The sequence below is a fragment of the Sarcophilus harrisii genome, chromosome 3 (assembly GCF_902635505.1).
Source record: "Sarcophilus harrisii chromosome 3, mSarHar1.11, whole genome shotgun sequence".
In the NCBI taxonomy this organism is placed as follows: Eukaryota; Metazoa; Chordata; class Mammalia; order Dasyuromorphia; family Dasyuridae; genus Sarcophilus; species Sarcophilus harrisii.
The window spans coordinates 83,973,656-83,989,554 of NC_045428.1; the positions used below are offsets into that span (position 1 = coordinate 83,973,656).

General features: G+C 38.1%; 1 protein-coding gene across 1 annotated transcript in view; it reads right to left on the reverse strand.

Moving 5' to 3' along the window:
* Window positions 1-15,421, reverse strand: part of COG3 (component of oligomeric golgi complex 3) — a 62,552-nt gene extending 47,131 nt beyond the window's left edge. The window contains exons 1-3 of the mRNA XM_031958378.1: window positions 15,079-15,421; window positions 4,735-4,881; window positions 1,125-1,186 (exon numbers count right to left, since the gene is read on the reverse strand). Coding sequence (XP_031814238.1) covers window positions 1,125-1,186; window positions 4,735-4,881; window positions 15,079-15,249 — 380 coding nt within the window. The 5' untranslated portion in view covers window positions 15,250-15,421. The remainder of the gene's footprint in view (window positions 1-1,124; window positions 1,187-4,734; window positions 4,882-15,078) is intronic.
* Between the last annotated feature and the right edge of the window lie 478 nt (window positions 15,422-15,899).

Sequence of the window (15,899 nt, forward strand, 5' to 3'; positions counted from 1 at the left end):
TTTTTCCTTATAAAATCAGATCATCTCCAAAACATTTTTGAGAACATCAAGGCTTCTAATTCAAAGAAACTGAGAAAGATAGTTACATTGCTCTGGAGAGGCTAAGTTATTACAAGATAAAAATACCTGCGTCTTATCTTTCTATCAGACTATATCTCCTCTACGAAGGCAGAAGCTCCCCAACATCTAGTAGAGAGGCCTATCTACACATGGTAGGCACTCTTGAAATGTCTGCTGAATAAATCACTGAATAAAATCCAGTCACAAACTGTGCAACATGAAAGACCATCATTGCCAAGCTTTTGACCCAGATGTTACTTTCACAAAATGGAAAGAAACAATGGATGCTGCACAGAGAGACAGTGCCAGGGTAGCTGACCCTCATCACAAACGGCCACAGAAGCAACATGCTATCAAGAATCACTTCTTTTTGAGCTAAAAAATTGAGATTTGCATCTCACCCCAGACATATACATGGGCAATTGACTTCATTTTTTAGAATCATAATTTCCTCAACTGTGCAACAGAGATAATATCACATGAAAAATAGTATGTCCCAAAATTGTAAAGATCAAATGAGAGAAGGGCCCACTTGGAGTGACAGAAATAAAAGCTAGGATTACCCTCACTCAAACTTGTCACAGGATCACAGACTTCAAAGGGTCTGTCCAACCCACTCATTTCATAGATGAGGAAAATGAGCTCCTAGCTCAAGTAGGAAACATCAGTAGTGGAACTTTAACCCAGATCTTCTGACTTCAGAGGAAGTTCTCGGCCCATTGTATTGCACAGCCTAAGCTATAATCGCCACCAAATTTTTTTTATTTCCCCGCCCAATCTATTGGCCATGACACAACTTCATTTGTCTTTCTAAACTTAAGTTTTATAAAATGTCCCATAGTATTCCTTCGATGCTAGAGTCATTAAGAGGCTACAAATGAGCCAGATTTCCAAGCTGTGTTTTGTACTATCAAGTAAGTGTTGCCATTAGAATTCCCCCTGTGTTTGTTGATTCTGGATGAAGAATTTTTCCTCAGAAATCTCAGGGAATCAGATTATTGAAAGCTTCAGGGGATGGTGACTGGAACCTCTAAGCAATAACATGCCATAAGAGAGCAGCATACCTATATTTCGTTCCTTCATCTTGATCCATCTGGGTTTGTAGCTGTGCAAACCACGAGAAGAACTAGAAAGATAAGAGCATCAAACTGTCAATTTTACAAAAATATACAGAATGAAGTGAGCTTACACAATACAATAAGTTCCCAAGGTCCAAAACACTGTCTTTACTTTTACCTTTGGGGCATTAAACAGAAAGGATTAAATACACTTTAAGATCTGGAACCAAGAAAAAAAGAATTCCAAAGGAATAATCATCAGATAACAAAATTGAAGAGAAAAAAAAAAACAAAAGATATAAAAAAGTACAAACTACAAAGAATATCAAGTTTTCAAGAGAGAAAAGAAACTATTCTTCTTTTTTTTTTTTTAAATAACTTTTTATTGCACTCACTTCTGTTCCAATTTTTCCCCTCCTTCCCTCCTCCAGATGGCAAGCAGTCCTATATATGTTAAATAGGTTACAGTAGATCTTGGATACAATATATGTGTGCGGAACCGAACAGTTCTCTTGTTGCTCAGGGAGAATTGGATTTAGAAGGTATAAATAAGCCAGGAAGAAGAATAAAAAATACAAGCAGTTTACATTCATTTCCTAGTGTTCTTTCTTTCAGTGTAGCTGCTTCTGTCCATCCTTGATCAACTGAAACTAAGTTAGATCTTCTCTTTGTCGAAGAAATCCACTTCCATCAGAATACATCCTCATACAGTATCGTTGTTGAGGTATATAATGATTCTCCTGGGTCTGCTCATTTCACTCAGCATCAGTTCATGTAAGTCTCGCCAATCCTCTCTGTATTCGTCCTGCTGGTCGTTTCTTACAGAACAATAATATTCCATAACATTCATATACCACAATTTACTCAACCATTCTCCAATTGATGGTCATCCATTCATTTTCCAGCTAAGGAAACTATTCTTAAATAGGAGAGGTTTGAGAGATTGTCCAATTGGAAAATGTCTACTACTAAAAAAAAAAAAAAAAAAAGTTATAGATATGGTACAAAATGATTTTTCTTATGCCATACTCTTAATTCCTAGGCAAAGCTTCTTAAACTGTGGTTTGCAACCCCATTTGACTCACATAACAATGTGAGAGCTGTGTTATTATGATTTATTATCAGTATGTATGAAAATCTCTTGGGCTTGCAAGGGGTTACAAGTGGAAAAAGGTTAAGAAGTACTGATTCAGAAGAGGCCTTAAAGATCATGACCAAATCCTCCACTTTGCAGGTGAAGAGACAATGACTGCTATCCCCAGGACATTGTGCTGGCTCTATTAAAGTACTGTCAAGAGTCCAGAGCAGAGCTTATGAAGGCAGTACCAATGAAAGCAGAGGGACAGATCTGAGAAAAAGGACACGGAAAAATGTGACAGAACGTGATGACTGCCCAAATGTAGAGAGTATAGAAGGGAGAAAGACAAGTCTAAATTGACTTTGATGTTTAAAGCCTGGCTGACTAGAAGAATGGCATTTTTGACAAAAATAAAAAAGAAAGCAGAGAAAAAAGATACAGAAAAATAAGGGGGGAAAAAAAGTAACAAGAGAAGATTACTTTCCTCTACCTTCACATGTGAAATATAAAATTCAGTAATCTTAATCTATTTTCCAACTCAGTTAACAGAATATTTGAAGTAGAAAAGGTAGCTCAAGAAAGTGTTTAAACACTTAAGTTTATTAGTAAAGTAAAATCAAAAGGAAAAAATGAGGAACAATGAATGTGTGAAAAGCAAATGTGTTCATCTAAAATATGTAGAGAAACCTTAAAGGGAATAACAAAAAGAAGGGTTCTATCTTTGTAGTGGCCAGAAACTGGAAACTGAGTAGATGCCCATTAATTAGAGAATGGCTGAATAAATTGTGGTATATGAATATTATGGAATGTTATTGTTCGGTAAGAAATGACCAACAGGATGATTTCAGAAAGGCCTGAAGAGACTTACACAAACTGATGCCGAGTGAAGTGAGTGGAACCAGGAGATCATTATATATTTCAACAACAATACTATATGATGATCAATTCTGATGGAACTGGCCATCTTCAGCAAAGAGATGAACCAAATCAGTTCTAATGGAGCAGTAATGAACTGAAACAGCTACACTCAGCGAAAGAACTCTAGGAGATGACTAAGAACCACTACATTGAATTCCCAATCCCTATATTTTTGCCTGCCTGCATTTTTTATTTCCTTCACAGGCTAATTATACAATATTTCAGAGTCTGATTCTTTTTGTATAGCAAAATAACAGTTTGGACATGTATACGTATTTTGTATTTAATTTATACTTTATTATATTTAACATGTATTGGTCATCCTGCCATCCAGGGAAGGGGGTAGAAGGAAAGAGGGGAAAATTGGAACAAAAGGTTTGGCAATTGTCAATGCTGTAAAATTACCTATGCATATAACTTGTAAATAAAAAACCTATTAATTTTTTTTAAAAAGGGGGTTCTAAAAGACAAGAAATTTTGATTATCTGGCAATAAATTCCCATTTTATAGCTGTGCTGCTTCTTTTGTATTTAATTATCTGGTATATTATATTTATTTACTTTATATTTGTTATAAAGATTTTTATTTGTACTTGTTAAATCCCAGTAAACTATAAGTTCTTGGGAATAGGCTATTTCTCTTTTATTATTCATATCCTCAGCATTTGGCCAAGTACCTATCATGTGGTTCAGCATTTATTATCTTCCAGGATGGGATTTATATCTTAGTACTTCACAGTTTGCAAAGTGCTTTACATGTTAACTTATTTGATCTTTATAATGGCCCTGTGAGGAAGGGGATATCCAGATCCCATTTTATAGACAAATTATGGTAGGTTGGTGATGCAGTGAATAGAGTACTGATCCCTCTTATGTGATTTAATATCATTTATTCTTTGTCTCAAATGTGAAAAACAAATGAGGTAATATCTGTCAAGCAATAGATAAATAACTATGATGATGATGATGAAAAGAATTGATCGTCAGTCAATAAACGGTTGAAGGAGAAATTAGATCAGTTTTTTCTGATACCTGGTCCTGCCGTTCTCCAGCTAATAAGGGCGAATTTTTATGTAAGTCTTTGTCTCTTGAAGTAAAATTCAACAGGAGTGATCCAAAATGTATCAATTCAAATTCAAATAAAATAAATGCTACAAATTTACCACTAGATCCAGACTAAAAAAAGTTCTATTAAGCATACTAATTTAATTAACTTATTGTTTTTTCTTTCTCATGGCTTTTCCCTGTTGTTCTGATTCTCTTTCACAAGATGACTAATGTGAAAATATGTTCAATATGATCACACAAGTATAACCTACATCAGACTAATTGCCATCTAAGGGGAAATCAAAATCTTATTAAATATTGAAAACTAATAATTTTAAAAAAATAAAATAGTAAAAAGTTATGTTGATGATATAATATGTATTTTTGCTTATCTAGAAAGTGACTGGGAAATGAGTTTTTAATATATTTAAAAATTCATCACTACTGACATAAAACCATGAGTTTTCTCTAAGAATTTTCAAATAACATTTCAAAGCACAGCTTTTTTAATTTGACATCACTTACAATGTCTAAAATATACTAAAACTTCTTATTAAAACTGCTAACCAGTTACCTGCTGTGCAGTTTCAATTCTTTCTTCTTCCATGCCTAAAGAAGCAAATCCTTTCAAAAGAATATCCTCTGTAGATTCTGGCACAGTTGAAGTCAGAGAGATGGACAATGATCGGGATGTTAAGCTACACAAATCTTCAATAGGGAGCTGTAAAGAAAATGCCACAAAGATATTTAAATAATTTTTAAATCTCTAAAGATAACTACAAGTTGGGTCAATTAATCGTCTACCACCTGAAATTACTTTAAAGATACCAAAATATAGTCATTAATAGCAAGCTTTTTATGGTATTAATGAATGTGTATATTAAAACAGGGCCATACCACAGGAAGCTAATGGTGACACTTCATTTTTACCTTATAAAATACATTGTATTTCATACACAAAATGATCTTTATGTACCACCAACAGTCTGTAGTCATTTTAAGTTATCTAATAGAATCAATGATCTTTAGAGAATTAAGGGACCTTAGAGATCATCTAGTTCAATTTCCCAGTTTAAAGATGAGTAAATTGAAATCCAAAAAGATTATAAAAATGAATTTATGCTCATCTGGACATATTTTTCCACGTAATACTCCTCATGATAATGACATGCTTTCACAAGATTTGTGAGAAGAATTAGAAGTGTGGTCTATAGCCATGAAGCTTGTTGAAACTCCTCAAGCTCCCTTCTTAAGCCTCCCATCCCCTTCTCTACCTCTCAGTTGAGAACCTCAAATCATATTTGAGGCCATTCATTAAGAGCTCCCTCTTCTCCTCTTTCTAAACTCAGTTTTTCTGCCACTTTCTCCCTTATGTCTCACAAGAAGAGGTGGCCTTTCTCTTTGCCAAGGCAAACCCCACTAAAGCACATCCCATCATCTCTACCATACTGTTCCCTCTATCACCTCTCCACTCTTATTTTCAACATCTCCTTATCTATTGGCTGCTTTCTTAGTGTTTATAAAAATGTTCATGTCTCTCCAATTCTCAAAAAAAATCTTCACATAGTTCATATATCCCCCCTGGCTATCAGCCTATTTTTCTTCATCCTTTTGTGGATAAAGTACTTGAGAAGGCTATGCGATCACCAGATGAGCCTCCACTTTCTTTCCTCTCTCATTCTTTTAACTCCCTATAGTCTGCCTTCTAACCTTATCTTTTAACAGAAATTGAACTCCACCTATAGGGAAGTAGGAGGAGAAAGGGGAAAGGAAAGAAGAAGGCTAATAGAAGGGAGGAAAAAAGAAGGGAAAAGGGATAAGAAAGGGAGGAAGGGATGTAAAAGGAGAAGGCAGATTAGGGAGAGGTAGTAGTCAGAAGCAAAATACTGGGGAGGAGGGAAAGGAACAAGGAAAGAGAAAAGTATAATTTGGGGAAAATAAGATGGTAGGAAATATTCATTTTAACTGTGAATGTTAATGGAATGAACTCTCCTATAAAAAGGAAGTAGATAGTAGACTGGATTAAAAGCAGAATCTTACAATGTGTTCTATACAAAAGTGATGCATACAAAGTAAAGGTAAAAGGCTGGAGCAAAATCTATTATGCTTCAGCTGAAGTAAAAAAAAAAAAAAAGCACAAATAGCAATTCTGATCTCAGATCAAGCAAAAGCAAAAATAGATCTAATTAAAAAAGTTAAGGGAAGAAACTATATCTTACTAAAGGCTATCACAGATAATGAATGAACATCAATACTAAACATACATACCAAGTGGTATAGCATCCAAATTCCTAGAGAAATTAAAAAGCAGGAACTGTCTAGCCTATTTGTATCACCTGAACTTAGCACTGTGTTGTGCTTTAAATATTTAATAAACACTTTTTTCATTCATTTGTTGACTAGCATTTTGATAGATTATAATCCAATCTAAATAGTTTTTTCAATTACCTATTTGCTTAAACTTGTTAAATATGGAAACAATGAATGGAATTTACAGCCACCTGCCCATCTTAGAAGTGGACAGATCAAACTAAATGACCTCCAAAACCCCTCTAGCCCAAGTCCATGATTTTATTCCCGGGTACAAGTGTTAAATGAAAACATCATCTTTATGTGCCTCTCCACTGCCAGAGACAACAAAGTATCATTAGAAATGCTATGGGAGGTAAAAGAGAAAATATTTGCCCTCCCTTTATAAAAAGCCAAGTTGTCTCCACCCCAAAAAGCAAATCCAAACTGCTAGAACTGGAAAAGACCTTGACTACGAGTACTCCATTACTACCTTTCCTCACTTTATAGATGAGGAAAGAGAAGATTAAAGATAATACTGTGTAATTTTAGCAACTACACCTCAAAGAAAAACAGAACTGGAGAAGTCAGGGAAAAAAATCCACAAATATCAACTGTATAGTGGTATTGCTATACAAAAAGTTTAAAATTATCAGGGCTTTTAAGTGTAGAAAGATGAAAGTCAAAGAGGGATACCAATCGATGATTATATCATAAAGGTAAATATAAGGGTGATAGAGATATTCAGAAGCCAGAAAGTTTCCAGAACCCACAGAGCCTTACTCATAAGCTTCTTCCTTCAACTCAATTCAAATGCATTTAACAAAATATTTCTTCTTTCTTCTGCTGCCATTAGCCTAAACTTCATTCATGAAGAGATGAGAAAAGGAGAAGACATCTACCCAAGGACGTCACTAATATTCACCTAAAGGAGCTATTCCCAGACTCCTAGATACATATTCTCACAAGAGTGAACTTAAGTTTGTTCACTGCATCCTAGAAGTGAAGGGCACCAGTAAAGCTTGAAAAACACTAGCTTAGATCAAATAAAGGAGAATACTAATCAAATTTAAAAACTGTGCATTCAGCTAAAAACTCATGCAAACTGAAAACATAAATATTGTAAACCCCGCCCTTAAAAAAAGGTTTAAATAAATTCAAGATAGGTTGTGAAGGGAAACTTAAGAAGTGAAGGAATTGGGAATTAATATGGCAGGATGGAAAGAGCATCAGACTCAAGTCCAAAGATCCAAGCTCAAGTACTGGTTAAAATACTTCCTAGCTGTATATCTCTGAGCAAGTCACTTAACTTTTTCCAGTACTATCTCATCATCTACAAAATACAGAAAACAGAAAATACAGAAACTGCCTCACATGTAGTTGAGGAAAGCCCCAATGAATTAAATGTAAAATACTAAATACTAAAAAATCAAAGAAAAAAAAACTTTAAATAATAAATGTGAACTATTTTTAATTCATTAACATCTAAATGATGAATCTAGGAAAGATTCTAAGGGGGATTGTTGTGACACATCACTTCCAATAAACCTACTTCTATAAAGCATCCAAAGTCACAATAAAAGAAATGAAACCATTAAAAACTTCATTAAAATTTTTCAATAAAATTTTCATCAATATATGAAAAATTATACCTCAATGATATACTTGGTGTAACAAGGGCAAATAATTCAAAAAGAATCAAGAATTTGGCTTGGACTAAAGAATATATCTGACAATAAGGAATTAATAAACAAATTTAAAATATCCAGTTTTGCAATTCCACTTCTTCCATTTTTTCCTGATCCAATGCCTCTTCTTTTCCCTCAGTAGGACCCAAACTGACCCTCTTTTCTTCCATAAAAGAAAAAAAAAATGCTGTTCCTCCCAACTTCTCTATTTGTACTATTGAAATCACTACCTTTCCAGTCATCAAAACTCAAAATGTTCTAGTCCTCTTTAATCTCCTTTCTCCCACTGAGTCAGTTGTCAAGACTCATCCATTTTATTCCCTAACTTCTTCCATCTGTCTTCTCCTATTTACACTAGAAATAACCTAGTTAGGTTCCCATTGCCTTCTCCCTACCGCCAAATGTTTAGATAACTCCTCCCTGCCCCTACTCTCTCACCTTTCCAATCCAATGTTCACCAGCTGCCAAAATAATATTCTAAAGCCCACTTCTACCCAAGTCAAAAGCCACCAATGCCCTATTCTAAAGGAAGAAATACAGCCTGATTAGTCTACCTTTCAAAATTATTTATAATATGGTCTCAACTATCTTTCCAGCATCTTTTTTTTTTTAATACAACTTTCTCTCAAACACCCTAGAACTTATCTTGCCCTTTCCAGGCTCACACAGGCTGTGCCCCAATTCCTGGAATGCACTCCATCTATTCTTCCTTTAGATGCCATTGCTTTATATAATCTTCTCCTCCTTATCCTCCCTGCTCCCATGCCCTCCTAATTCCCAAATCATCCACCAATCAAAGTATTCTCTCCATTCCTCAGTTTTCTAGAATGCTGTCTGGCTCTTTCCTTTGTCCCACTATTATTTATTTTGTGTTTTATAGCTCTACCTTTATCTTATCCCCCAATGTAAGCTTCATTTTGTGTCCCTAATATCTAGAAGTGGATTATCAAATTTGTAAATAGAAAAGAAAATGGGCTAATCATGTAGCTCAAGGATGAAAGATAAATAATCCATCTATTGCACCCATATCTACAAATATTAAGAGAACCAGAGGAAAGTCTCCAGTGCACCTCCTGTATGATCTTTGTTCATATTTTTCTATAAATCCTCTGTGGAGGAAAGGCTTACAATCTGCTTTGCTCTGGGAAGAATATATAATGATCAGATCCTAGATCCACCAACATCCTTGGTGCCCAGCACAGCACCTTCCTTGAACACAGCAGGCACCTAATAAGGGTCCTGAATTGAATTGAAAAGTTTCAGGTAAAAAAAAAAAAAAAAAAAAAAAAGAAAAGTTTCAGGTGCTATTTTTAATATTTTATTGAGTGCTATGCTGAGATAACTAAAAAGAAAAATGACTTCTCTACTATACTATATATAGTATACTACTATACTGGTAAAAGTAACCAGACTACACATGCTGTAACTACCAATTTTCTCTACAAAAAATACACACACACACACACACATATATAAATACACACACACATGTGACAATACCTTCATCTAAAAAAGGAAGCAATTACGTGAAGTTAACGATTTTATGATATGCACAAACTAGTAGCTACTTATTATACAGCCAGCTTCCCAGTTCAGAAACAATGCAGGAAAAATTTATCTTATGAAAATTCTAGTTTTAAATGGGATAAAGCCTAGTGGAATACACCTGTTAATTGTAGCAAAAATTTAAATTTGGAAACCTATTCCCAGCATCAATGTTAAGGTAGCACATGAATCAAAATGTAATTCCAAAGGATTCCCTACATCTTATACATTAACTTAATCTTTCTCCTCTTTCTCTTGGGAAATCATATAACTAAGGAAAATGTGAGCTATGAGAGTTGAACCCACAGATTTTTCCCACTAAGGTTCTTGAGTAAAGCAAATGACATATCCTCAGTGTTTGGTTTTACAAATTTACAAACAGCAAAGTTCATTCTACCAAGGGACATTCACTAATTTGAGACCATTTTCAAATTAATGACAAGTGCTAAAATAATAACCGACATTTACAAATCTTGCAAAGAACTTCCCAGACATAAAATCCTGGGATACTCAAAAGAACCTGGTGAGTTACAGCTACTACAAATATTATCTCCACTTTACAGTTGAGAAAATTGGGTCTTAGAAGTATTTGACTTGCTCATGGTCACCCAAATGGTCTCAAAAGTAGAATCTGAACCTGGATCTTCCTGACTTCAAGTACAGCACACTCTATCCAGTATGCCTTTCAAGCAGAATAAGCTTGTAGGGCTGGGGAAAAATTAAATGTCCTGTGGCACCAAGTGTGTTAGGGGTGAGTGTAGAAGCCTGTGGCTACAGGTGGTTACCTGTATTCTAAAATTTCCTTGCTACTCTCAGGAGGAAATAACTTACATTTAATCAAATGACTAATTTAAAGCACCTTTCAAACTTTAAATTGCTATACATAAATTAGGCATTTTTAATATAATACTATATCAATTGTAAAGCCCCGTTATATACAATCTTTCATTGTTCTCACAAAAACCCAGTAAGGTAGGTAAGCACAAGTTAATTTTATTAGGGGAGCAGAAAGGATTTCTTATGCAAGTTTATGCAATTCAGTAAGGTACTTGGCCAAGGTCTGAACCTCTCTCCCTAGTCCAGCAGTCTTTCTTGTGACATGTGATAGCAGGGTGCAGGGGGGTGGAGTGAGGGGAGGAATAAAACAGACTTACTTCTATATCCTGATTCAGGAACAAAGAGATAAAACCAGACATAAAATTAAAGGGAGACAAAAATGAAACCACTTTTTCAAACTTTCTACCAGTTCATGTCAGCTGAAAGAAGAAAGAAAAGCGTGCCTGCTTCATCAGTTACTCAGTAGCCACGGCTGGCATCTTCTTTACCAGAGTATTGGAAGTGGACAAAGAAACCAAAAGATCACCTGCTTTCCCTGGAAAAGCCTGACAAAGTAAGGTAGAGGATTTATTTTCTTAGACACTAAAATTAAAGGCTAGGAAGCAAAGCTATCTAATTCTGATTTACTAGTGGCATTCAAAAAAAATTTTTTTTTAAAGAGTAACTTCAAAAGTGACAAATGTTGCATATAAATAGCTGTAAGTCACCATATGTAATGCTAAAAAATTAATTTCATCCTATATGTAAAAAACTGTTCCTTTTTTAATTTTTATAAATTACAAAGACATGTTCACAGTTAATAGGGTTAATAATGTAAACCTCCTTAAGTGAAAATCCACATTATTTATCATTCAATAAATTTATTTACCAAAGTAAAGAGATAGACTGATTTTCAGCACTATACAATTATACTCCCTTCATAACTTATACATCAGCAAATTATGTTAATTCAATATATTCAATTTAATCTCTATTATTTTCACACACACACAATCTTCTGGGAGCCTATGGGAAAATGAGTGGCATTTTCCAGAGGGGCACTTGAAAACCTATAGAAGCATTTCCTACAGAATAAATATTCCCAAATAATCTTCTAGCACCACAGAAGAAAAATGTGGGCAATGCTATTACCTTTTGTTTCACCACTAGGAAATGTCAAAACATGCAAACTCAAAGAATTAGCCAAGAACAGAAAGATAATTTGGGACAAAAATACATGCAGGTATCTAACAAGTCCCAGTGATACAGCAAGTGCCCTAAGGAAAAAGTGAAAAAACTCCCACGGGAGAGTTACAAACTGGGCTCTAGGAGGTACCTATCACCTATCTTGGCTCATATTTGTACACAATGCACTTTCTTCACAAGACTCCTATGATACAGTTAATTCCAAATATTGTCCACTATCCCTCCAGTCAACCAAGTTCACAATCTTGTAAATATGCTCAACATAGGATATAGGTATCCTCCCATACACTCCATATCCAATTAGCTATCAATTGGATATGGAGTGTATATCCAATTAGCTATCAATCATCAATATAATTCCACAATATCTCCTGCATTTCAAAGAACCTGAATTCACTGCTTCCTAATTGGTGTCCCTGCTTCCCATCTGGCCTTTCTCCAATCCAACTTCAAAGGATTGTCAACCATTTATTAAAAATAGGTCTGATATATTAAATTCTTTGCTAGAGAATTTCCAGTATTGCTTGCTGCTGGAAGAGGATGCCAATTTCTCTATTTCACTTTAAAATGCTTCTCAATCTGGTACCAGCCTAGAATATTACTCTTTTTCACACATTCTGCATTCCAGCCAAACTGCCCTACTTTTACAGCCTCCTGACCCAATACTCCATCTCCCCTACAGTGCCTTTGCACAGACTGACCCTCAAGGCCCAAAGGCCTCATCACTGGCCTTTAGTTCTCTAGCCTTTCTTACTGGCTCAGGTTTAAATTCCACCTCCTAGATATGCAAATTAAGACAACTCTGAGATACCACTACACACCAGTCAGATTGGCTAAGATGACAGGAAAAGATAATGATGAATGTTGGAGGGGATGTGGGAAAACTGAGACACTGATGCATTGTTGGTGGAGTTATGAACTGATCCATTCATTCTGGAGAGCAATTTGGAATTATGCCCAAAAGTTATCAAATTGTGCATACCCTTTCTTTGATCCAGCAGTGCTACTACTGAGCTTATATCCCAAAGAGATTATAAAGAAGGGAAAGGGACCTGTATGTGCCAAAATGTTTGTGGTAGCCCTGTTTGTAGTGGCCAGAAAATGGAAACTGAGGTGATGCCCATGAACTGGAGAATGGTTGAGTAAATTATGGAATATGAATGTTAATGGAATAGTATTGTTCTGTAAGAAACGACCAGCAGGATGATTTCAGAAAGGCCTGGAGAGACTTACATGAACTGATGCTGAGTGAAATGAACAGGACCAGGAGATCATTATATATTTCAACAACAATACTATATGATTAATTCTGATGGAAAGGCTCTCTTCAACAATAAGATGAACCAAATCAGTTCCATTTGTTCAAAAATGAATTGAACCAGCTACACCCAGGGAAAGAACTCTGGGGAATGAGTGTAAACCACTACATAGCATTTCCAATCCCTCTATTTTTGTTCGCCTGCATTTATTTCCTTCACAGGTTAACTGTACATTATTTCAAAGTCCGATTCTTCTTGTGTAGCAAAATAACTATATGGACATGTATACATATATGTATTTAACATATACTTTAACATATTTAACATGTATTGGTCTATCTGCCATCTGGAGGAGGGGATGGGGGGAAGGAGGGGAAAAATTGGAACAAAAGGTTTGGCAGTTATCAATGCTGAAAAATTACCCATGCATCTATCTTGTAAATAAAAAGCTATAGTAATAGATAAATAAATGAATTCCACCTCCTATAGACAACTTCCTGGTCACTACAGTTGCTGGAGCCTGCTCCCTTAACAGAAGTTGCATTGTATTTACTTTGCATATAGTTTTTATTTCCTCTCCTGTATAAACTTGCCCCATTAAAATGTAACCTTCTTGACTGCAGGGACTGTGTAAGAGTCTTTGTAATCCCTAAAACTAGTACAGAACCTGCCACATAACACTTAACACTAGCAAATTAATTAATTTCAGAGATGAAGGTGGTTCAGTGTCAAGTGACTTGCTCATGAGTCCCCCAGCCTCTAGGATGGGACAAAGGTTCTAATCCTGATCTCTTATTTCCAAGTTCAAAGCTCTTTCCACTACACTGTGCTACATGTTACACTATTACCCGTAACTACATATTAAAGTTTTCTACTTTTGTGACTTATCTCTTTCCCCTCCCTCACAACTACTAGACCCCAATGTCATGTCATACCTACATGTGTCTTCCAGTAAATCAACAAACATTTACTAAGAGCTTACTATATCACGTCAAGCGAACAAACATTTATTAAGTGGCTACTATGTGCCAGGCACTATGCTACGCACTTTACAAATATTTCATTTTCTTTCACAACCCAAAGAGATGCTATTATTATTATCCCCACTTTGAGGAAAGTGAGGCAAAAAGGTAAAATAACTCGCCCAGGATCACACAACTAGGTAAGCCTCTGAAGTTGAATTTGAACTGTAATCTTCAGTTCTTCCTAATCCAAGCCCTGCTCTTTTATCAAAAGCACTATATAAATGTGAGTTATCATCACTCTTAATCCAGGACCTATATGCAAGAAAGCAGCAGGTACGGAAGCAATGTGCTGAAGATGATCTGAGAGGGAAGGCACCAGGAGTAGGTCAGAAAAAAAGCCTCTGGCAGGAGATGGGACTTCACAGGAAATTTAGAGGAATGAGGGGAAGGCAGCAGGGGAGATATGAGGAGAGAGGCGAGAGTTCCAGGTTTCTTGTAGAAAAAGGGATTTTAACAGAAATTTGAAGGAAATTAAAAAAGGCAGGAGGGGGAGACGAGGGGAGGGAGAGTTCCAGACTTCTTGAAGAAATGTGGATTTTAACAGAATTGAGAGGGAATCAAAGAAGGCAGAAGGAGGAGGGGAGAGTGCCAGGCTTCTTACAAAAGAGAGATGTTAACGCAATCTGAAGGAAGGCAACGAAGGCAAGAGGGGAGGCGTGAGAGCCCAGGAACGGGAGACAGCCGAGGCGAACCCCGCGGGCTGGGAGGTGGAAGCGCAGCGTACGAGTGGAAGCTAAGGCCGGTACTGTCAGTGGGGCTTCCGCTCCGAGGGCTGCCGGGGTGGGAGAAGAGAAGGGGAACCGGAGGGGCCGCGGTCGGACCCACACAGGGAAACGTTACTGGCGGAGCGGAGGAGACCAAGCGGAGGCGGCCGGAGAGGCTGACACCCGCCGACCAGAGGGACCTTCTGCAGGGGAGGGACGAGGCGCCGAGGCCGGGCCGCGGGGGATGCGGGAGGAGAGGAGCGGGCAGCCGGGCCCGAGGCCTTCCATCCGGCCGGCCCCAGCCCCCGGCGCCCGCCGGTCCGGGAAAGGGCCGCCAACGTGGCTGGGGAAGGGGGAGGGGCCAATCCCGGCTCGGCGGCTCTCACCTCGGCCGGCACCGGCAGGTTCTCCGCCGCCGCCTTCAGCTCCAGCACCGAGTCCGTCTGACGGTCGGTGAGCGGCGCCGCGGGGTGGGGCCTCCGGTCCCAGAGGGCGAGCTTCTCGCGGGTGTCCCGGTCCCCCGCCGCCGCCTCCGGCAGCAGCAGCACCTCCGCCATCGCCGCCGCCGCCGCCGGGGCCCGGAGCGGCCGCAGGACCCGCAGCAGCAGCCGCCGAGGGGCGCCGGGGACACGCACCGGGGGGCGGGCACTTCCGGGAGGCCGGGGGCTTCCAGCGCAGCACCGGAGCAGCTGGAGGCGGGGAGAGACACTCTGGCCCCGGAAGCGCTTCTGAGCGAGAGGGGGCGGGGCGGAGGAGGGCCAACAAGGACGTGGCTGCAAACCCGGGAACAGGTGTTTCCGTTTGAGTCGGAAGTAAGGCGAGCGCCCGGACGAACCGGAAGTAATCCCACCCCGACCACCGGCCCCTTTTCAATATCAATAACTTTATTGAGGGATCTTTACTGAGTCACTTAACACTGGAGACCATTAGGGGATCTCGCCTGCAGGGGGCTTCCTGAGCCTGGCACGCCCATAGGGCTCCGCCGCGAGAGGTGCGGGTGGGAGTGGGGAGGTGGGGGTGGGGGTGGGGGTGGGAGTGGAGTGGGGGTGGGGGAGTTTGCGGGTTAAGGCCTTAACAACTCGCTTTCCAGCTTTATCATAGCGTAACGTATATTGTTATAAATACAGCTTCCATACACTGTGCATCATATTATTATAAATTAGTATATATTATGCTTAATATCATCCCATATAAAAATATTATGTGT